General features: G+C 35.9%; 3 protein-coding genes across 7 annotated transcripts in view; 2 read left to right on the top strand and 1 right to left on the bottom strand.

Annotated features, from left to right (window-relative positions):
• sema3ga (sema domain, immunoglobulin domain (Ig), short basic domain, secreted, (semaphorin) 3Ga) overlaps positions 1-7,390 on the top strand; it is a 54,098-nt gene extending 46,708 nt beyond the window's left edge. The window contains exons 18-19 of one of the 3 annotated variants that reach the window (XM_073909426.1): positions 300-725; positions 6,777-7,390. In XM_073909426.1, coding sequence (XP_073765527.1) covers positions 300-689 — 390 coding nt within the window. In that variant the 3' untranslated portion in view covers positions 690-725; positions 6,777-7,390. 3 annotated transcript variants of the gene reach the window in all.
• Positions 7,244-23,124, bottom strand: wasa (WASP actin nucleation promoting factor a). Of its 3 annotated transcripts, XM_073910429.1 has the most exons (14): positions 22,742-23,124; positions 21,876-22,008; positions 21,474-21,635; positions 20,969-21,382; positions 15,880-16,020; positions 15,370-15,456; positions 11,170-11,266; positions 11,007-11,042; positions 10,886-10,921; positions 10,458-10,593; positions 9,798-9,976; positions 7,945-8,858; positions 7,540-7,648; positions 7,244-7,369 (listed from the first exon to the last, which is right to left on the bottom strand). In XM_073910429.1, exons 4-14 carry the CDS (start codon positions 21,071-21,073, stop codon positions 7,317-7,319), a joined length of 1,893 nt encoding a protein of 630 aa, XP_073766530.1. In that variant the 5' UTR covers positions 21,074-21,382; positions 21,474-21,635; positions 21,876-22,008; positions 22,742-23,124; the 3' UTR covers positions 7,244-7,316. The 3 variants fall into 3 exon arrangements, with proteins under 3 accessions (XP_073766530.1, XP_073766531.1, XP_699919.5); XM_073910430.1 differs by lacking the exon at positions 21,474-21,635 and having other exon boundaries at positions 20,969-21,088; positions 22,742-23,026; XM_694827.10 differs by lacking the exons at positions 21,474-21,635; positions 21,876-22,008 and having other exon boundaries at positions 20,969-21,088; positions 22,742-23,043.
• The window catches only part of stk38a (serine/threonine kinase 38a), a 41,450-nt gene continuing 40,597 nt past the window's right edge, over positions 22,600-23,452 (top strand). Inside the window, exon 1 of the mRNA XM_073909296.1 lies at positions 22,600-22,766. The gene's annotated coding sequence lies outside the window, so the exon portion shown is untranslated. The remainder of the gene's footprint in view (positions 22,767-23,452) is intronic.

The raw sequence follows: 23,452 nt of genomic DNA, 5'->3' as shown, positions 1-23,452 counted from the left end.
GTTTAGCAGTATGAGTTGCATATAGGGAGGATCAGCTTTTAAATGTTAGTTGCTAGCCTTCATAGTAAGAATTTAAATACAGGAGAAATATGGGAAAATACATTTACGGGATGAAATTGAGATAGAATTGTAAAATACAGGAGAATAGCGGGAAAAACAGGAGGATTGACAGATATAGTCATTGCTTAGGTGTTCAGGGTGGTTGCTAGGGTGTTGTGAATGGTTGATATGCAAATAGAAAACTTTTGAACAGAAGTGTACATTGATATCACATGCACATCTGCTGGTTGTGTTGGCAGCTGAATCGGGACGGGGAGGTGCTCAGGACTCCTCAAGGGGTTCTTCTGAAAGCTCTCACTAAAGCAGACGCGGGTCAGTACCACTGCCTGGCCACAGAGAATAACTTCAAGCACACGCTGGCTCGTGTCTCCTTGCGCATCCTGGACCGGGACATCGCTGTGGCCCTCACCACCCCTGACGAAGACGAGGAGGAGGCATTGAGAAGCAGTCACAAAGGCCACCAGCACCAGCCTGCTCCTCCAACACCTGCACTCCTGCTGGAGCCAGAAATGCGTCTGATTCAGCAATACTGCCAGTCCTACTGGGAGCAGCTGACGGCTGGAGGAAATCCTCGCGCCGAGCTGCCCAAACGCACAAACCGCAGACACACTGAGGAGAGTGAGGAGTGAGTCTCCTGTTCATCAGCCTCTCCTGGACTCTTATAGGTTAGTTTATGTGCAGTGACATCAAAGAGTATTTGGACATTTTTGGACCATTTGGACCCTTTTTTGTAGCGTTTGAACTGAACACAAATGCATTTAAGACACTTAAAAATGAAAACACAGAATAACTTGATGGAATAATTAACATTGGTCCCATAAACTGTTTGGACATTTTTCTGACCATTAAAAATTATTTGCTGTTTACAATATGCAAAATTAAATGCTTGCTAACTTATAAATGGATCATTTTTATACTGATCAAAATCAGCCAAATGAACGAAAATGCAAAACTGGATTATTTTGAACAATTAAAATGATTTACAATGTTCAGGGGTGGATTTAGTGATTTTGGGGCCCTAAGAAATTCCAGCCAAGAGGCCCAATAGTTCTAAAATACACCTTTTGTAATCAATCTCCTTTTCTACTTTGTATTTTAATGCAAAATAATAATAACATGTAAAGCACCTTGTAAAACTTTTGAAACCATTTTATTTCTTAAAATGAATTTACAACTAAACATAAAAAATGAAGCATTTCGTTTTTAAAACTACATAGTGATTTGACTGCTGGACCGATTGAAGGTCGGGGACACATTTGTGTCGATGTAATAATATCACAATAAGCAAATATGATAGAAAACAATGTTAGCGATGGGTAATTAATCATAAAGAAATCGACATTCAGAACCTATAATTTATCAAATTTTCACTACCGTGTGTGGAGTCTCATGACCTCGCTCTGTTAAAGCTGTTTTATACTTAATATATTATGTTTTTATGTACTTATTATATTATTCTAATATTATACTTCCGCCAAGCACACATGTACAGTCCGGCGCTGCATACCCGCGCACCTCTCGAAAAAACAAACTACACATCACAACAACGCGTTGCGCAAGTTTTGTGATTTGCAAAGCAAGACAAGTTTATTTATATAGCACATTTCATACACAGTGGTAATTCAAAGTGCTTTACGTAAACAGGAATAAAAAAAGACAAGTATAAGTAAGTAAAACAATAATAAAAAATTATTAAAAACAGATGAAAATGTGTTAAAAGTTTCTAAAAGAATGAAAAAGAAAAGAAAGACACAATATTGCGATCTGTTGGAAGTAGCACAGTGCTCATTCAGTAAAGGCACAGCTAAACTGATGTGTTTTCAGTCTCGCCTAATGTTGGAGCATGTCTGATCATTTCTGGAAGCTGATTCCAGTATTTTAGGCAATGTGTGTTTTAATTTCAGTTGTTAAGCGTTGATGTTCAATAAAATATCATAGATAATAGATAGTGTGTGTTTACATCAATTATTTTCAGTCATCAGTCTCGAAAAGGATTATGAATCATTTTAAAATCAAGTAATGCACCCTTCATTCAGAAATCTCTTACTTGTAATATGAGAGCATATTTACTGTACAAAACCTGTCAAAAAATAAATTAATAAACAATTAAATTAATCGTTCATTAATCGTAATCGAGTTAAAATGTTTAATTAATCAAGATTTAGATTTTAGGCCAAATTGTCCAGCCCGATTGTATATAACTTATAGTGTAATTTATTCTTCTAGGTATTTATTTGCAGGCCATCAGTTTTTCTGAGGCCCTAAGCGGCTGATTACTTTGCTTATTAGTTAAATCCGCCCCTGACAATGTTCATAATTAATTGTTTGGACACATACAAATTAATACAGTTTTATATTGTTCAAAATCAGTACATTTTTACAATACAAAAAAATGTTACACTTAAAAATGAATGTTATTAAATAAAAAATTATTCAAACAAACTTAAATAATTAATAAATCGTGGTTCTAAATATTTAGAAATGCTAAAAACTTTTGGACACTTAAAAATAAATAAATTGTTGTTGTAAAGTTAACAAATGAAGAATCAATTTATGAAAGTTGATTTTTTTTTTTAAACTCATAAAGGTTTATAAAAATTGTACAGTGCTTAAAATGATTCAGATACTTTAATTTAATTAACTAATTAAAAATTGCAGGGCATCACGGTGGTGCAGTGGGTAGCACGATTGCCTCACAGCAAGAAGGTTGCTTGTTCAAGCCCTGGCTGGGTCAGTTGGCATTTCTGTGTGGAGTTTGCATGTTCTCCCCGTGTTTGCGTGGGTTTCCTCCGGGTGCTCCGGTTTCCCCCACAGTCCAGAGACATGCGCTATAAGTGAATTAAATAAGCTAAATTGGCCGTAGTGTGTGTGAATAAAAGAGTGTATGGGTGCTTCCCAGTGTTGGGTTGCGGTTAGAAGGGCATCCGCTGCGTTAAACGTGCTGGATAAGTTGGCAGTTCATTCCGCTCTGGTGACCCCTGATTGATAAAGGGACTAAGCCGAAAAGAAAATGAATAAATAATTAACAATAACACAGAAAAAAAATCTGATCTGATATATATATGCTGAAATAATATTCACAGAAAAGTCCAAATTAATTTTGTGGGACACTGTTTGTATTCCTTCATTCATCCTGCATAGATTCACTGATCTAACATTTAAGTATGTGACTGTTCATCTGTTGTACTTAGATTGTAGCTGGCGTTGATTTAGGACTTAACATTTCCATTTGCCACAGTAATTTGAAAGCATTTCAGTATTACCAATTTTATTAAGCTCACAAAATAAGCTGTGGATAACCTTCAGGATACCGTCATACTGGCTTTAATTCAAAATAAAAACCGACTAATAAACCACGACGCACCTTTAAAGAGGGTTTTACCTCAGCTTTAAAAACGTTCCACTATTTTGATGTCTGGAATCAAAGTTGCCTAAAAAGTTCCGATCATTGGGCCTGTGCAATTTCTAATGTTCCACATGGATTATGAAATTGTAAAAGTACTTTATGTGTGTGTGTTTAATAGTAATATATGTATGGACTCTAATAGCTGGGTTATTAATGACATTACCAAACATCAAGAACGCTCGTCTCCGTGTCTGTGGCTGTTTTCTCACCACTTGTAAGATATATTTATTTGAAGTTGTATATTTTTTTATTGAATGATCTACCGAGTAAGGGTGGAGGGCATTGTTTTTTTTTTTTTTTTTTGCATGATTGACAAATTAAATATGTTGTATATTTATTTCAATGTTTAGGAAGTAACACTTGTATGCTGTGCATTTAGTTTCCAGCTTGGTGTCTGGTTAAGCAAGAGTATTGTCACACAGATCATATTTCACACTGGAGAGATTTCACAATATGTGTGTCCGTGTCACGGTAGACTAGTCTGGTTGTAAATGGCAATGTTCTGTCTTGATCTTAGATGTTGTCTTGTAAGAAAAAAAAACATTCAAATAAACAGGCAATAATTTGTGAGCCGTAGAGTCACTTTACAGTTCACATTTGAGTGTATTTGCAGTACACATGGTGAGTACGTTCAGTGCTGATTCACATTTAATTATTGAATAAACAAATCGAATGCTACAAAACACATAAAACATTCTACATAACATAAACTTTGCATGGTCACACTTCAAAAAGCCATCAACATTTGATTTTACATCGACTGCAGCAGTTTTCTGTATTGATTTATTTCTGTATTTATCAGCCTGTTGTATAAAACAGTGGTTCCCAATAGACCCTTTTCACAATGACGTCACTTCACTTCTGCTTCTCAGTGTAGTGGTAGTTCCGTTTTACCTTTGAATGAATGAGATACTTCCCAGGAAAATTCAGAACAAATGGAAAATATTAATGTTGCACATTGTGGTTTAAGACTAGATTATTGGGCTTGTGTTCAGTTGTTTCTTTTTCAATAGTAAATGATTCTGAATGATTCAATGCTGAACAATTCTGAATGATTCAATACTGAATGATTTGGTTTGATTAATAAGAATCACACACAATATTGTTATTCTATTTCATGTCATTCGAACATTAAATAGACATAAAAAAGTCGGTCAAAATTATTAGCTACCCTTTGAGTTTTTTTTTTTTTTTTTTATATTTCTCTAATGATGTTTAACAGAGCAAGGAAATTTTCACAGTGTGTCTGATAATATTTTTTCTTCAGGGGAAAGTCTTATTTGTTTTATTTCGGCTAGAATAAAAGCAGTTCTTAATTTTTTAAACACCATTTTAAGGTCAAAATTGTTAGCCCCTTTAAGCAATTTTTTCGATAGTTCAGAACAAACCATCGTTATACAATAACTTGCCTAATTGTCCTAACCTGCCTAGTTAACCTAATTAACCTAGTTAAGCATTTAAATGTCAATTTAAGCTGTCTTGAAAAATATCTAGTAAAATATTTTGTACAGTCATCATTGCAAAGATAAAATAAATCAGTTATTAGAAATGAATTATTAAAAATATTATGTTTAGAAATGTGTTGAAAAATATCATCTCTCCGTTGAACAGAAATTGAGGAAAAAAATAAACAGGGGGGCTCATAATTCAGGAGGGCTAATAATTCTAGCTTCAATTGTAGATAGATAGACACAGACTGTGCATAGGATGTGAATAAGATGAATAAGTGAATAAGATGAATGTGTTAATCAGCTGTTCTCTGTGAACAATTGCAGTGAAACGCTAGTATTGGACATCCCCATGATTTTATTTATTACCTACTTATTCTTTAGGACACAAAAAAGTCCCAAATCCTTAAATTTGACTCTGTGAAAAATGTGCAGCACCTATGTAAACTTCTGAAATCTTTATTTGACTAATGCTGACAAGTACCAACTTACTGCCGACGTTAAAGACAGCAACACAAAACAACACAACGCTCCGTTTAAAGTCCAGTTTTCTCGGTTCAAGCAGAAATCTGGCTGATCGGTAAGTTTGAGATGTCAGATGTCTCACCTTGACAACAGGAAACAGCCGTAGTCGTCTTCTAACTGTATCTGTACATCTGTGTGAATTTTCTATTGGTAGTTTTGTGTATGGAAATTCGGATGCACTGCATGACGTCAAGCCGGACCCTACATGACGTCATGGAAAAATTCAGTCCATTCCACTTCACGTGACCTCCCACACTGCACATTTTAAGCAGTATGCTTTTCTTACCTAAAACACCTGATTCTAATCAGATCAGTAACAATGAGATTCAAACAAGCGAGACATACAAAATGTGCAGGGCAGGGGGTCCTGAGGATTGGAATTAAGAACCACTGGTATAGAACACATTAAATACACTCATAGACTTTGAAATCTTCTCATCACTCTAAATCAGTGATCACCAACTCTAGATTCCAAACCTAAGCCTTGTGGAAAGGCAAGATCTACCGATCAAAAAACTGACAAAAAAATAAAGCTTTCGTTTGCATTTACAGCTTGAGACACTTAATTTACATTTTTAAACTATGTAAAAAGCACTAGTTTAACCATTACTTTAAATGTAATTTAACGAGACAGTCTGTGACAATGCCTGGATGACATTTGGAAGGGTGGAAATATGGGTGACATTGCATTGGGAAATTAGCAGTAATCAGATTACATTGAGTGCTATCAAAACAAAACAACAACAACAAAAAGATTGCTAAAATGATTTTCTACAGACACTACAGTAGCATTTTATGAGTTGTAATATAATTCTACAAATAATAATCATAAAACAAATAATAACAACTTTCACAAAAATAATAAATATACTAAAACATCATAATTTAATTCAGCAAATGTTTTGTACAATAGTTGGCAGCATTAATTCACAATGTTATAAAGGCAAACTGCTGAACATATCGTGGAAGCTCAGAGCCCAGATCACACCGAACATGTTGTTTGAAGAGAGAGGAGCCATTTTAAAGTTGTTTATTAGCAGTCAGAGTTTTGTGTGCTGCTTATCTGCCTTGCATTTTCACAGTTTAGATATTTAAAAAAAAAAAAAAAAAAGCTGAGATGTTTTTAACTCGGTGCTGTAGGTGCAAATGTAAAACGTGAGCCTTATTATATAAGGCCATACACCTTGCTGGTGTGGGATGTTATATGAGGAGCTGTATATCGACGTTTGCTGCAGTTACCAATAATGAAAATAAAATCAGCAGTTGGTTCAAACAAAATAAAGAGAGAAGCATCACTCGAGATGCATTTCTTGTACTTATTCTTCTGTCATTTTCAGGATCTACCAGGGGAGTGATAAAGATCATCCAGTCGATCATGATCAGCAGGTTAGCGACCACTGCTCTTTACAGTACTCTACGTTAGCATCATATATACTTTGGCAGCAGGTCTATTATTATTATGTTCAATATGTTCACTAATGGAGATGTAATTTTAATTGCTATTTTTATTTAATTTTTCTTGCCGTCATCTTGTGCTCCCTCCAAATGCAATGTTTATTAAATTTCTAAATAAATACCCTGTTTTCGTACTAATGAAAAATGGTGTGATAAGCTTAAAATCCCAATCAATTCAAGCTGACCCTAACATTTGTTTGTTTGCATTTTGTTTTTGGCTTTGTTGTATATTATTATTTAAATAATAGTATAATTTTTCTGTACTTCATCGATCTAAAGTGGAATATCGGTGAAGGTGCCTAGAGAAAAATGCATTGAATTTGCATTTTCATCTCCTGAGAAAACACTCACTGAATCAGTGTTGTTTATTTCCAAAACAAACCTACTGACACACTTGGAAGAAAAATTCAATAAGATCACAATTAATCCCACTCTTCATCATCATCGTCTTCATCGTCGAATTCATCATCCTCATCTATAAGACAGTAAAAAGTTGAAAAAATTAATCAAACCTATTTTGTTTATATATATATATATATATATATATATATATATATATATATATATATATATATATATATTTTTTTTTTTTTTTTTTATCATTTTCATATACATTGACAAAAAATCTTGAGTAATTGAGGTTACCGGATGAATGGATGACTTTACTCCTTTTCTGCATCACCATCATGAGAGCTCCAACTATTCCCTCTCCTGAATCTTGAGCAGGTGAAGGCGGTTCTTGGCTGGCAGTAACCTGGGAAAGAGACACATACAATACTTCACTTATATCTGAGTTGGTAAAACATACTTTTAATCAGTCATTACTCCAGTCACATGTTCTTTTAGAAAATATTACAATTTGACGATTTAGGGTGTAAAAAGAAACCAAACATCACTAATATATTTGTAGAATTCAGAAGTTGAAAAAAAACAAAAACATTGTTATTTAAAATATGGAAACTCTCAAAATGTCTAAGCAATATTTTTTAAATCAGTTTAAAGCACCCCCCCCCCTCCCTCTATCCTTTAAATGTCCGTGTGTATAATCACCTTTTTCAGCTTCATTCCTGTTTGGATCTGGGCTAGTAATGCTCCTCTTCCTCCTTCCTCACCGCTGGATGCTGGAGGAGCAGCTGCAGAAGAGGGACTGCTTCCAAAGTTCATTGGAGGAGGAGCAGCTGGTGGTGGAGGAGGAGCTGCGGGAGGAGGAGGTGGAGGTGGTGGGCCGCCTCCACTGGGTTTGGAGGAGATTGGTGGGGGTGGAGGTGCGTAGCCAGAGGAAATGTTTCGGGAAGGAAAGTTGGATTGAGAGGGATGAGGTGGAGGCATAGAATTAACAAAGTCGTCAGGAGGAGGGGGGAGAAACGAATCACAAGGTGGAGGAGGGAAGAAATCAGAAGGTGGAGGAGGCATTTCAGATTCCAGTGGAGGTGGTAAGAATTCACTATTGTCTCTCTGAGGTGGAGGTAAGGGGGAACTTCTTGCTCCTGGAGGTAGTGGTGGTCGAGTCTGAGCAGGTTGTGGCGGCAGGGAATTACCTCGCCTTTCGGACCCTTGTGCCCCAGGTCTCTTTCCTGGAAGCGGGGCTAAAGACTCCCTACGTTCACCTGGGAGTGGTGGTGGCAAGCCTCCACTTCGATTCGTAGGTGGAGGTGGTAAGGGTCCACTTCGAGGTCCTGGAGGTTGAGGCAAAGGCCCAGTACGCCCTCCGGGAGGAACATTTGGTAGGGGCCCTAATGATGCAGAGCGGGCTGGCAGAAGTCCACCAGGGGGTGGTGCTGATCCCGCTGCTCTTGGAGGTGTGGGTGGAAGGGAGCCTCTTTGGGAAGGTGGAGCAGAACCCTGACCTGGGACAGGTGGTAGAGGCCCCATTCTACCTTGTGGCAAAGGTGGTGGTGCTGACCCGGATGGAACTTGAGGAAGGGAGCCTCGATGTCCACTTGGAACAGGAGGGCGAGAAGACTCTACACAGATATCAAAGAATACACTCAATCCGTATCCAATCATATTCTTGGGGTTCTAACCTTTTTTAATTTATTTAAAACACATGTAACAGAGGCCAGCTAGTGAAGTGCTATGCAGGTAAACCTCACTCCTCTGACCTTTAGTGGTGCTCTAGTGACACTCTAGAGGCCATTTTTTTAGACTCCTTGTTAGGGCAACTGACTCTCATGCAAAGAATTGCTAGTTCGATCCCAGCTCAGACCAAGATGGGTGCAGTAGGATGGGTTACATGTGGGAGCTTGTCCGGGATGGGAGTGAGGTTTAAGGCTAAGAGTGTAACAGAGGCCAGCTAGCAAAGTACTACGCAGGTAAACCTCACTCCTCTGTTCTAGCGACCAACTCTAGAGGCCATGGTCTTTAGACCCCTTGATAGGGCAATCAACTACCATGCAAAGAATCGGCAGTTTGATCCCAGCTCAAACCAGGTTGGGTGCAGTAGGACTGGTAGGTTTCAAGTATATATTAAAATATTTTCATCTGAATGAGTTTTAAATTTTTCAAAGAATGAAGGATCAGAGACAAAGTCTATCAGCACCTGCCTGTTGACCTGTATACCTCTTCTGTTTTACATGCAATCTGATCTACACTAATCGTCATTGTATTTTACAGCTAGGAGACACAAAAGTACTGTAACTTATTCAGGACATGCACTATGACTGAATTTCAAATGAATTTCCATATAAGTTTTACAAAGGCAGGCAAGCGCTGTCTCTGAATAATGGCAAGCAAAGGGTTTTAGGCCGATAACTGTTGTGTTGCTAATAAAAATAACTTTAAGTCGACACCACGATGACTCTCGGTGCATAAAAATGTGCAGTCTCCTGGAACAGAACTGGGTACCTTGGGTAAATAACATTTGAAGTTAGTTTGTCAGATGAGTGCAGGTTACAGTGACTTACCCTGCTGGCTCATTTCCTTTTTAAGAGCCTCCATTCCACCTGAACGCTCGATGACATCATAGATGAGTTGAGAGGTTTCTGAATCTTCCATAGCTGCTTCACTGATCCCAGCGCAGGACAGAAGTTTCTTCACGTCTGGGTCTATGCTATTGCCAGCCATGCCAAGATGACTGACATGCCTAAATGCATAACACAATGAAATGTAAGCTCTTTTTAAAAAAACTCCTTAACAGCAATGGGAACACTGCAGTCCTTGAGGGTGACTGTCCTGCAGAGTTTAGCTTTATCCCTATACACTCACACCTGAAAATTGTCTTCAGAATTTCAGGCAGGTATGTTTGATTGGGGCGGCACGGTGGCTCAGTGAAGGTCACTGGTTCAAGCCCCAGCTGCACCAATTGGCATTTCTGTGTGGAGTTTGCATGTTCTCATCGTGTTCATGTGGGTTTCCTCCGGGTGCTCCGGTTTCCCCTACAGTCCAAAGACATGCGCTATATGAAACTGAATTACCTAAATAGTCCATTGTGTGTGTGTGTGTGTATGTGTTTGATTGGAGATGAAGCTAAACTCTGAAGATCAGTGGACCTCCAGAACCAGAGTTGCCAAAATCTTCTCTAAAGAATACGTTTACTTTATCGTGGTTAAAGCAGATCCACTTACGTAAACCCACTTGGTGCTCCAATATCACCCTTTAACAGTTTTGATCCTTTTTTGTTTTTACTTTTCTTTTCTTTTTCTTTCTTTTCTTTCTTTGATTTGGTTGGGATGATTTGGTTCTGCACATTACTTGGTACCGCTGGAGGCATGGAGAAAGAGGTAAGAGAGACAGCTAATGCTTACACTTTTATATCACTGAACATCAGATTTGGTGCATGTTTATTTAGTTATTGGACATGATATTGTTTTTTTATTTAGAAATGTTTAAAATATTAACCAATTATACACGTTCATTAATACAGTTTAAACACCAGAAACATACTAGAGTGCCTGGGTTTTGAAGACAAAGTTAATGTCTGCACAACCTTTAAAGCACAGACGCTTTCAGTATTTCACAAGACGAGCACAGTAATAGTGGAAGAAAGTCTCACCATTTGGTGGAGGAAGTGGTGGCAATGCTCCACGATCTATAAATATAAACGCTGTATTACAGATGCACTTTATTAAACATAATTATTATTGAAGTGACTATGAGAACTGACAGTGTCTTACCTCTTGTTTCTGATCCTTTTCTCTGCTGTTTCTCCGCTTAATATAAAAGAAAACATTCACAGACACGCCTAGTTAGATCATCTTCATCATTAGGTGTTTGAAGTAGTTTGAAATGATAGAAAATAAGTTTAAATGTAATATTTTAGATTAACACTTTAAATACCGAAGCGATTATTTCTCTGCATGATCTTGTCCTCCACTACAGCAAAGAAATTTTCAGCCTCTATTACATCTGCAAAGTTTAAACCCACTTGACAGTCCTGGGGAGAGATACAGAGTTAAGTTTGACACAGTTCAATTCAATTCAATTCAATTCAGCTTTATTTGTATAGCGCTTTTACAATGTAGATTGTGTCAAAGCAGCTTCACATAAATGGTCATAGTAACTGGATCAGGGTCGTTCAGTTTTTAGTGTTTAAGTACAGTTCAGTTTAGCTTAGTTCAGTGTGGTTTGAAATCATTACTGATAGTCCAAACACTGAAGAGCAAATTGAAGTTGTTGAAGTCAGAATTGTTATTACCCCTGTAATATTTGACTAGATATTTTTCAAGACACTTCTATACAGCTTAAAGTGACATTTAAAGACTTAATTAGGTTAACTTAGCAGGTTAGGGTAATTAGGCAAGTTATTGTATAGTTATGATTTGCTCTGTAGACTATTCAATCAAAATATAGCTTAAGCAGGCTAATAATTTTGTCTCTAAAATGATGTTTAAAAAATTTAAAACTGCTTTTATTCTAGCCGAAATAAAACAAATCAGACTTTCTCCAGAAGAATAAATATTATCAGACATACAGTGAAATTTGCCCTGCCCTGTTAAACATAATTTGGACAATATTTAAAAAAGAAGGCAAATAATTCTGACTTCAACCAAACCTACTGTTGTACTAACTCGCCTTGCCAAACTTTTGTATATAACCCTATATTACACTTCCTGACAAAAGTTTTATTGCCTATCCAAGTTTAAGGAACAACAAATAATCACTTGATTTCTAACTGATCATTTGATATCAGAAGTGGCTTTTATGAAATGCAAAGGCCTCTAGATTGTTTAAAGTCATCTGGAATGGCAAAGAAAGCGTTCTTGCAGGACGCCCAGAGTTCATCAAGATTCTTTGGATTCTTCAATGCCTCCTTCATCTTACCCTAGACATGCTCAATAATGTACATGTCTGGTGATCGGACAGGTCAGTCCAGGAGCACCTTGACCTTTGTTTTCAGGAACTTTGATGTGGAGGCTGAAGTATGAGAAGAAACGCCATCCTGCTGAAGAATTTGCCCTGATGTGGTTTGTTATGTAATGGGCAGCACTAATGTCTTGAAATCTCAGGCTATTGATGTTGGCATTCACTCTGCAGATCTCTCGTATGCGCCCATACTGAATGTAACCCCAAACCATGATTTTTTTTCCTTCACCAAACTTGACTGATTTCTCAGAGAATCTTGGGTCCATGTGGGTTCCAATAGGTCTTTTACAGTATTTGTGATGATTTAGATGCAGTTCAACAGATGATTCATCTGAAAAATCTACCTTCTGTCACTTTTTCAAATGATCAACTAGAAGTCATTATTTGTTTCTCTCACAACAAGACTTTAGTCAGGTAGTGTACATTTTGTAAATTTGTAACTTTGTAAATGCATCATACTAACACTCAAAGCAAGTCTCTCCTTTAGCATAAGCTGAATCAAAGTTAAGTCATGATGTAAAATTTGAAGAACATTTAATACTCACACACCTGTCAACACCTCCAACACAAAATTGATTCACATGTTCTATAAAAGATTGTTCATCCTGCATTGTGCAGTCTACATTGTACAGCAGTGTTTCCCAGAGGCACACCAACAGTATTTGTTTTGGATGTCCCCTTATCTGACCCATTCATTTCAGGTTTTTCGAGTCTCCTCTACTGTAATGATTTGATTTAGTGTTTGAATAGGAAGAGGTTGAAAATGTGAACTGTTGGTGTGCCTTCAGAAACAGGGTTGAGAAACATTGTTGTATAGTATAAAGCTATAGAAATAAACTTTGCCTGACTCGACTAAAGGAATTGTTGATATATCAAGGTTCACATAAATAAATGACACTGAATAAACCCCACTAAAGGGAACATTGATCACCGCAATGGTGACAAAAAACTAAACAGCCTTTAAAACTAACACATCTTGATAAACTCCCATTCTTCACATACACGCACAGCGCTGAACATTAACATGCTATGGATCACGAGTATTCCTTAAAGCCAGAATGCTTCTCTACACTGTAAAAAATGCAGGGTTTCACACAATTCCTTCATGTCAGAACTCAAATCGATTAACTAAATAGTTTTCACAAATTTAGAATATAAATCGCCTAAGTTTTGTTGTTGAATTGTTGTTTCTCATTTTAACTCATTTTAAATAAGTAGTTTGAAAGATGTTTGTGGGACGATTTTATAGGTCAGTACGTTTAATCCAATCTCCAAATGTACAGAGAATTAAAACTAATTGGGAGGATGAGTCAGATACTCACAATAATGAGGAAACATGGGATGAAATTTGATCTAATGCTAAGAAAATATCTGTTTGTACACGTACAAGAGAAACACAATCAAAAATAATATATAGACTCCATGTCTTTCCTAACGCAGACATCTTTTTAACCCTTCTAATTCGCCAATGTGTTTAAAATGTAAAACCAAAATAGGTACTTTAACACAATTTATTTGGTCATGTAACAGTCTGCAAATGTTTTCAATAGTATCTGGATGCAGCCTTTATAATGCAAGCCAAGATTGCATCACTAAGCGATGCGATGTCAGACACAATGCACTCAAAAGAAGCGAGTGACATCACTGTGAGGGGTAGGGTTAGGGGTGGGGTTAGGTAAGCCCATTAAAAAGTATTGGATGCAGCTCAGATTGCACTGCACCAGGTCTGCATCCAGACCCCTCTCAAGGTTTTGCTCTTTGGTGTTGGAGGAAATGGAAAAGATTTTTAAAATGCAGCTGGATTTTGACCCATTTTCATTGATTAACACAATGGACACATTTTTCTCATCAGCTAATAAGAAATTGTATAATATATTAACTTTGCTGCTAGAAAAAATATTTTACTTAATTGGATTAGTAATAAATCTCCATCACTTAAAAATTGGCACAATCATTTTTGAGTTTTTTCCTCTGGAATCATCTTACATCTTTAAAAAAATAAATAAAATAAAAAAACAGATTTTTTTTTCAAGGTTTGTACTCCATATTTGGATTATTTTGAACTTTGTCTTAGCCTTATTGGTAAAATAAATTTTTTAAGTGCACTGTAAAAAAAATCTGTTATATTACTTTTTTCCAGCAGCTGCGTTGCCGGAAAAAGTAAAATAACAGACGTTAAATGACAGAAATTTACCATAAAATAACGGCCATTAAATTACAGACATTTCCTTAAATTTCTGTAATTTAACGTTTGGTATTTTACGGTAAATTTCTGTACTTTAACGGCCGTTATTTTATGGTAAATTAAAAAAAAATAATTGTCACCCCATCTGCTTTCTTTTTCTTTTTTTCTCTTGATTGTTTTGTGTTAATACTTTTCCTTGCGTTGAAGGTGTATTTTTATGTCTGTACTTTTGTGAAAATCCAATAAACATAATTATTTAAAAAAAGTAGTTTAAACAATCAGCAAAAGTCATATTTGAGAGTAATTAACACTATGAAAAGTGCTTAGTTTCTAGTTATAAACGTGAGTAAACCCGTTCCCTTAAAAAGTTTAACTTTACCTTAAAAAAGTGAGGAAACCTGTTGTAACTTGGAACTGTTAAGTTGACTTAAGTTAGTTTTTAAAATTATGCACAGTTCACTTACCTAATCATTTTAAGGCAACGTTTTACTTTATAAAAGTTAAGTCAACTAGTTGCTTTTACACTGTTTGCTCTATTTAGTGCAGTTTATAAGGCCAAACTTTCTCAGATTCTGTGCAAAATTCTTCCACAGGACGTCAGTGGTTAAACTGAGCAGGTTCAATAGTTTATCTTTACCAACAAGCCACACTGTGAGTTCTCAAAGCATTTTGACTTCTCAAACTAAATGATTGCAGTTGTTTTTTTCATTATAAGCAAGGACTTCATGCATCCATCATACATGCAAATATTATGAGTAACTTTTTCTCCTTTTGCATGCTCAAATGCAACAGCAGACGCTTTTGTTGTAGACAGCTCTATGAGGAAGTACTAACGACACGCTAAATTAATTTTACAGGAAAGAGAAATAAAAACTTCCCCAAAACAAAGAAAAAGATTATTGCCATGCAACACTGTGAATACTCATTAAATGTTAAAGGCAACTGAGATAATGACAGTGAGCATGAAGATACATCAGGCAAATACTTACATCTCCAGGGAAAGTGTGGAAAAAGGGTTTAGTCTTTTGGTACATCAACTGGTTATAGATTTCCTGTTCCCACACCAGCTTCCCTGCCTGAAGGGAAGTAACATGGTTTAGATCATCTCCACTTTTCTCCCAGGCAAAAACAGGTCAAACACGCAAAATCCACACAGAAACTCCAACTGAGCCAAGGTTCGAACCAGCGACCTTCTTGCTGTGAGCCGACAGCACTACCTACTGCGCCACTGCCTCGCCATATATATATATACACACACACACACGCACACACACACATGCACACACACACATACATACAGTAGTCAACATTTGAAGTGGATCAATGGATGTTGTTCAATAGTTTTGAAGACTACTGTAAATTGAATCTTATTTTGAGATGGTTTGTTTTATGTATGTATTAATGTATATTTTATGTATGTATTAAATCCAAAATAGAAGATTATTTTTGAAGTTGCTTGATTCATTACGTTACAGTAAGACCGAAATGACATGCAAAACCTTGATGTCGTAGAGACGGATGAAAAAGGAGCGCAGAGAACTGTCCTTGACGAAACAAACAACTCCAGATTGTTGTGGTGTCCATCGATTCGGGTCGCTCGGAAGAGCCATAAGCAACTGCACAACCGCTGAGGACAGAGACTGCAGACAAAAACACAAAATAAGGTCTAAAATAATGAACAGCCTCAAAACAATGTTAAATTCCATGATTTTCGCTGAATAAAAACCAGAATTTCTATGACTAAAGATTAAAGGAAAAACATGGCGCAGTCTAATTTTGCATAATGTTAAAAGAGTTTGAGCTTGAATATTATTTTTCAATCTCATAACAGAAAATATGAGAGCAGCAATAAATAATGTATCTCGATTACCTTTAAGATCGAAGTTACAATTATTAGCTCTTCTGAATTATTAGACCCCTATATATTTATGTCCCCAATTTCTGTTAAACAGAAAAATGTTTTTAACAAAGTTTCAACATAATAGTTGTAATAGCTCATTTATAATGATTGCTTTATTTTTATCTTCGCCCTGATTATATTTTTTATAGAAAATTTATAGACATAATATTTTACTAGATACTTTTTACTAGTATTTAGCTTAAAGTAGCCGGCAGCTAGATCTCTGCAACTCTCACATGATCACACTGAAGCTAAGGTCAGTGCCTGGTCAGTACCTGGATGTTGGACCACATGGGAAAGCTAGGTTGCTGCTGGAAGTGGTGTTATAGAAGCCAGCAGGGGGTGCTTAACCTTTGTGGGTCTTAATGCTCCAGTATAGTGAAGGCGATTCTATACTGTTCAGTGAGCCCCATTTTTTATATGAGATGTTAAACCTAGGTCCTGACTCTCTGGTGTCGTAAAAAATGTCAATCATGGCCTCCTAACCATACACATATCATAACTGGCTTCATCACTTTGTCTACTTTCCACCATCAGCTGATGTGTGGTGTGTGGTCTGGCGTAATATGTCTGCTGCCGTGTCATCCAGGTGTATGAGGAGATTCCCTCTAAAAGTGTGTAAAGCGCTTTAAGTGTCCAGAAAAACGCTATATAGATGTAAAGTATTATTAAAGTGCAGTTTGAAAGTTTAACTAGGTTAATTATGCAAGTTATGTTAATTAGGCAAGTCATTGTATAACGATAGTTTGTTCTGTACACAAGATATATAATAAATTTAAAATTGTTTTTAATCTGAAATAAAAACAAGAGTTTTTTTAAAGAAAATGTATAGGAAATACTGTGAAAAATTCCTTGCTGTTAAACATCTTTTGGGAGATGTTTGAAAAAGAAAAAAAACACAGGGGGCTAATAATTAAGCAATTTTACATTTAGAAATTAAATGAACAGCAGGTCTAGCGTGTGAAACGTGTAAATGTGTAAAAAAGAATTGCCCCTAACATCTGTTTTTTATATTGAATGGTTATTTTTGTCCTCAAACATTTACGTATCATTAAAGTGGTCATTTTGTAGACAAAGCTCTAGAAATTTCCTGGCATGTTTACTTTAGGCTGCATTTGATTTGACTAAAAACCAGTTGACACATGGGAATAAAAGGCACTGCTGAAAGCCTAACCATAACAACATAATTTCAAGAGTTCACACTTAGCTGATGATTGATAATAAAGCTAGTTTAGCGTGCTGTCCCGGGAGAGAGCCCTGAGCTTATAAGACCCTCGAGCCCTGGGCTCCCTCCCGTTGCAAGGCGAGAGGGGAGTTTGAGCTCAGGTAGATCTCGATGACTCCCCCACTTGCTTGTTGTAGCTAATTGTCAGATATGGATGCTGAAAGGTGTACTCAGAGTTTAGCTAAAGTATTTGGATTAATTGTTTAGAGTGCTTATTTTTGAGCTGTGGGAGGAAACTGGAGGACCCGGGGAAAACCCACGCGACCATGGGGAGAACGAGCAAACTCTGCACAAAAATGCGGTCTGGTTTGGAAAGGAATTAAACCAGGGGCATTCTTGCTGTGAGGCAACAGCGCTAATCGCCGGCCACCGTGACGCCCGTTTGAAAGAAGGGAAAGTAGGGTTGGGTTGGGGGGTTGGGGGTGGAGGTGGGTTGGGGGGGTTCTTCAAGACGAAGATATTGACATGAGAAAAGTCTGCTTATTTATACTGAGTTAAGGATCGTCTGATAGGATAATCAGTCATTAGCTAAAGTTGGAACAGCTGTGATCAATCATAAGCACGTGATCCTCTCGAAATTTGTTTATAAATAAACTTCACAAAAACAGAAAAATTACACTAATAACGCTAATTACGCTAAGCGACAAACAAAAGCCCCTAATACTCCATGAGTTAGACCAGGGGTGCCCAAACTTGTTCTTATGAAAACTAACAAAAAAACTTGATTGAGGGCTGTGGGCCAAATGTAAGTATACTGTAAACAAATGTAACTGTATTAAATTACAATTTCCATGGGTAATTAATAATTTTTAAAAATAACTAGAAAACATTGCCTTATATTAATTATTGCAGTATATATATATATTAAAATGATCATGAATTTTAACAGTAAAGACAAAAACAATCCTATTTATAACAGAATGGAGTTTAACGCTGAATAAACAAGTCAAGCTGCACCTGTTTTTGCCTTGATCTGAAGTCTTCTGCATTGTTCTCGGTCCATAAAGTGACAATATGGACATTTTTAAACATCAGATTTTTGTACAACATTTAAATGAAACATTAAGTTTTATCTTCCTTTTAGCTCAACAATAAAACAATTAAAAGGGGTTATGCTTTATTAGAAAGGACCTTCTCAGTTAAAGGCATTCACCCCCAACCCTCCTCATCACTCTCTTCTCAGATAGGGCCAAATCATAGGTTACCATAGGCCAACTTTGGCTCGTGGGCCCTAGATTAAGCATCTCTGACTTAAACAAAAAATATCTAAAATATCCAGATATTCCAGAAATTCCATGACCCGTTTTGTTAGCATCACACTTTGACAAAGCTTCAGCATGATTGTATGTAAATCACATTTAGGAATATTCAAAGTTTGCACAACATTAACTTAAAAATGGCAGATTATACAGCAACTGTTTACAAGCACAGTGACAGGAAATGTCTTTAAGCAACTTCCCTTGACAAAGCCCTCTCGGTGTTTTGAGCTCAAGCAGCGTGAAGGCCAATTTCACACCTTCTCTTCCTTCGATCACAAAAGCCTTTACTGTGCATTTAAACACAGAAAATACCCACAAAATGGCAGATATTGTGTCTGAAGCTCTCGGAGGGAGGTTACTGTGTCAGTGATATCAGTGTTAATTTCCTATAAATGATTTCTTGCTTGATCTTTGTGATATGTGGAAATAATACAATGCAGTTGCAGATAACGGGAGCATATCTGTATATGAAGCAATAGTCACTTTAGTTAAAATCTTTGGCTGCATGAAAGTAAATGTTACTATAATAAATATAGACACCAGTTACTGCATCTGGTCCTGAATATGTCATAATTGAATTATTAAAGAAAGCAGAAATAAATAACCCAATGTAGAAGTGAGAAACACGTTTAGATTCACTGGTTTACCTACATTCTTTGATCCACGAGTTATTTGTGGATGTAATAAGTTTATGAGTATCTCAAAGAAATTTCTAGTTTACTCTTAAAGAAGCTGTAAATTTAAAGTAAAAAAACAATATTATAATTTGTGATGTCAAGTAAAGTAATAGTATTTTACACATTTTTTAAAGCTTTAATACTGTAAAGAAATACTGCTTGCCTTAAGCTGAATCAAATTAACCCTATGAGTCATTTGAGCCTAAGTTATATTAAACTGACTTAAAAAGTTTGCATAACTTAAAATTAAGTTAGAACATGGTTAGTTTAGTAAATCACAATTACCTAAAAACACAAGTTATCATGGCTATGATTTTTACAGTGTGTGTTGCCATAAAAGAGAACTACTATGCATCTACTACTATATAATACTACCATAAACCATATTCACACTGTAAAAATGATATGACAAAAGTAATGGCTATGAATGTTTTTAAGTTACTTTGAAGTAAATCAGGGTTCAACTAAATTTTTTAAGTTATACAAAGTTTAACTTAATATTTTTAGTCAGTCTGATTGATAAGTTAATTTGATTCGAATAAAAAATTAAGACAGCCACAATTTTTACAGTGACAGTTTGTAGTATTTTTACTAAAAATTTACGTTACAGAATAAAATATTTTACAACGCAATATACATTTAATAGATAATATTTTAAAATAAGGTTAACAGTAGGTAAAGGCACTGCTTAAAATAAACTAACAATTCCCATTGAGCATTTATTATTCTTGGGTGACGTCAATCTTAACATTTACACTAAAAAAATTCTATGATCAATTAGTCATGACAGCAAATGTTTTAGGTCATTGCAACTTATTAAAAGTTAATCATGTTCTAACTTAATTTTAAAAGTTACACAAGCTGTGTTAAGTCGGTTGAACAAAATATGAGTTCAATGGAGATTAAATTGATTCAGCTTAAAAATTTAAGGCAACCATGATTTTTTACAGTGTACTAACCAAGTTACTGACCAAGAGTTGCAGTGGTTAGTATTTTTTAACGACCTTGAGCTAACACAAACTAATTTGTATTTTTATTCATTCACGCAAATAAAAATGAATAAATACTGCAAGAAATAAATTTCTGATCATTAGTTAATGCATTAACAAGTGTTGCAAAATGTGTGGCAATTTTATTTCACACGATCAAAGTGATGTTCCACTTCTTATTCTAGATAAATGAGGGGGAATACACTGAAAAAATAACAGCTTCTCAAAAAGAGAAGTTAAAGACACACTCAAAATTCCTTGTCTTCATATATACGCAATTTCTTAATGCACACTTTTCATTAAAAAAATGCTTTTGTATAAAATAGTACATTGTGTTAAATGTTCAATTCAACCTTGTCATAAAAAAGTCACACAACAATAATTGCAAACAAATAAACACACTGGACTTGTCTGAACATGGCATTTTCATCAATGTTTGGCCCAGAGTTTGCAGATATCTCCACTTGTGTTTTTACCCATCACCCATACCCATCTTAATATTACACCCAGTCCCTGCACAGAGAGGCCCTGAACTTACCACACACCTCCTGCCCAGCAGATCCTCCAGCTTCTCATTCTCTTGTATACTGAGCAAAGAGCTGCCCGAACACTCCTGAGCTTTCCCCTTCGCGGCTCGCCTCATGGCCTCATACGCCGTCTAAACAAACCGTTAAAAACGTACAGTCGAAGGCAGGGGAAAACTGAGAGATCTCCTCTGCACTACTGATGACTAGGCTGAACGGCGAGCATTGAGTTTCTCTTCCTAGTTCTTACTCTCAGCATTAGCAGACAAAAGGTTTACAGGAAATGGACAACCACACTTTTTTTTCTCTTTTTCTATTTTCATTCTCTCGCCTTGTTGTCAGTGTAACACGCTGTTGTATGTTCATGTTGCACTCAGAGCGGAAGCCCCTTTAGGGCCGCCCCTGTCAGATCTTCAGAACAGCCATTACTGTTTGCAAGTACAAAACACAACAAGAAAAGACTTTTGATAATTGCTGTTGTCAACAATTGCTTAATTGTTTTATGTTCAATCCACTAACATTTGTAAAGTTGACTTAATTTCTTCATGTTGTCTCCATATTGAACCAAGCATTTTTACAGTGTTCTGCTGGTTGGTGGCTATCAAGTGACATCTGGCTGTAAAGTATTTTATATATGAAGGACAAAAAACAAACTAAACAGATGAGGTGAGGAAGTAATAACTGTGGTTGAAAAAGAGAGAAAAAAATAAGAAGATGCAACATTTTGTGGCAAAATGTGAAATTTGTGGGTCAAGAAGCTGACATAATCAAATTTTTTCAGTTTCAGTTTTGCAGTTAAAAAGAATTAGTTGAACAAAAAGTTGGGAAATCTGAACATGCATACTGCCTTTTTTTGACAAATGCATCTTATCACTTTAAAGTCTTAGTTAATCCAGAACTGAAAATGATGTAATTACTCACCCTTATCTCATTCCAATTTCCTGTGACCTTCTTTCATCTACTAAATACAAATGTATTTATTTATTCTTATATTGGTGAAATACATAAGCTATCTCATCCTTCATTGGCAGCAATGGTCCTGAGATGTTTAAAGCTATAAAGAAACCAAAAACATTGTTAAAACATTCTGTGTCACTTTAGTGGTTATCATTTTGTAGTTGTACAAAGCTTCAAAAACACATTTGTGTGCCAAAAAATGTGTTTGTAAAAGTGTGATAAGAGTCTCTGTTGAAACATACAAAATGTGACCAAACGACTCCAGATTGTTGTGTCCAGCTCGCTAAGAAGAGCCAGCGCAAGTGAACCACTGAAGACACAGAGTGCAGATAAACACGAAAACAATCAATTCTCTTCCCTTTACAAAATATGTGGGGAAAGTATGTGAATCTAACCCAGCACATAAAACAAACCATTATGTTCTGCTGAAAAAAAAAAAAAAAAACTGCTTGAGCAGGTGTGGACCACTGCCATTTATCTATTAATTCTACATATAAATTAGATTTTTATTATTATTATTGAACCCCTAATCAATAATAATGAGCTGAATTTAAACGAGTATCAATGTCGTCATAATAATTATTTTTCATAATCATAAAGTAGGCCTACAAATTATTCATTTCTGAATTCGGCATTTTATGATGAAACCATAGAGTGTAAAATATGGATGAAACCGAATCATGAACCTGTATTGACTACCAACGGGCCACGTGCTTTCACGGTGTCAAACGAATTCGAGGGACTTGAGGATAGAGAAAATGCGTCCATTTGTAGCGAAAAGAGTTCATCCTCTCCAAGAAACAACAGTGATATGTAGCAGAATTACTGACCTGATGCTCATGACGTCAAGTGCAGGTCAGTTCATTCTGTAAACAGGCTAACGTTACTGTTTTTGCGTTTCTCTATTGAGCCTACTGCTAACGTTACTTCGGGAAAAAATGCTAATTTTGGAGTTACACAAGTAGCTCTAGTAGGCTAGGCTAAGCTACACCATACGAAATATGAGCCATAGAAGAAACCTAAGAAATATTAAAAGAAATGTTTAGCTTTTGTTGTCCAGCTCTATTGAAGTCTGCCTGTTTTGAGGTATAGATTCTCTCACCCCTGTATTTTACACATTAACTTAATCCAAGACATGAAAAAATACAAATATACTATTGGTAATTTCTACAAATTATCAGTACTTTTTAAATGTTCGATTTTTTTGTCTACTAAGTAAATATTTCTGGTGCCATCAAAATAGTATTTTACACATTTTAAACTCGCATTTAATCACAGTTAATTATTAAACATATAAATCCTACACTGATAGAAATACTTAAATAAAAGACAAAAAATATGTATAAAATACAACCAAATTACATATAGTGGAAATTTTGACCCGTTCCAGCCCTAGGCCCGAGGGAAATTTCTGGATGTAGTATTCCTTTACCTGCTGAAATGAAATTTAAAGAATCCATCAAAATGGTTATTATAGAAATGACATTGGTTTTAATGGAAATTGTATTAGTGCTTTACTTTTGGCCTTTTATTGATGGCAT

The sequence above is a fragment of the Danio rerio genome, chromosome 8 (assembly GCF_049306965.1).
Source record: "Danio rerio strain Tuebingen ecotype United States chromosome 8, GRCz12tu, whole genome shotgun sequence".
NCBI lineage: Eukaryota > Metazoa > Chordata > Actinopteri > Cypriniformes > Danionidae > Danio > Danio rerio.
Note: the sequence above shows the minus strand (reverse complement) of the source record. Positions and strands in the feature narration are given on the sequence as shown.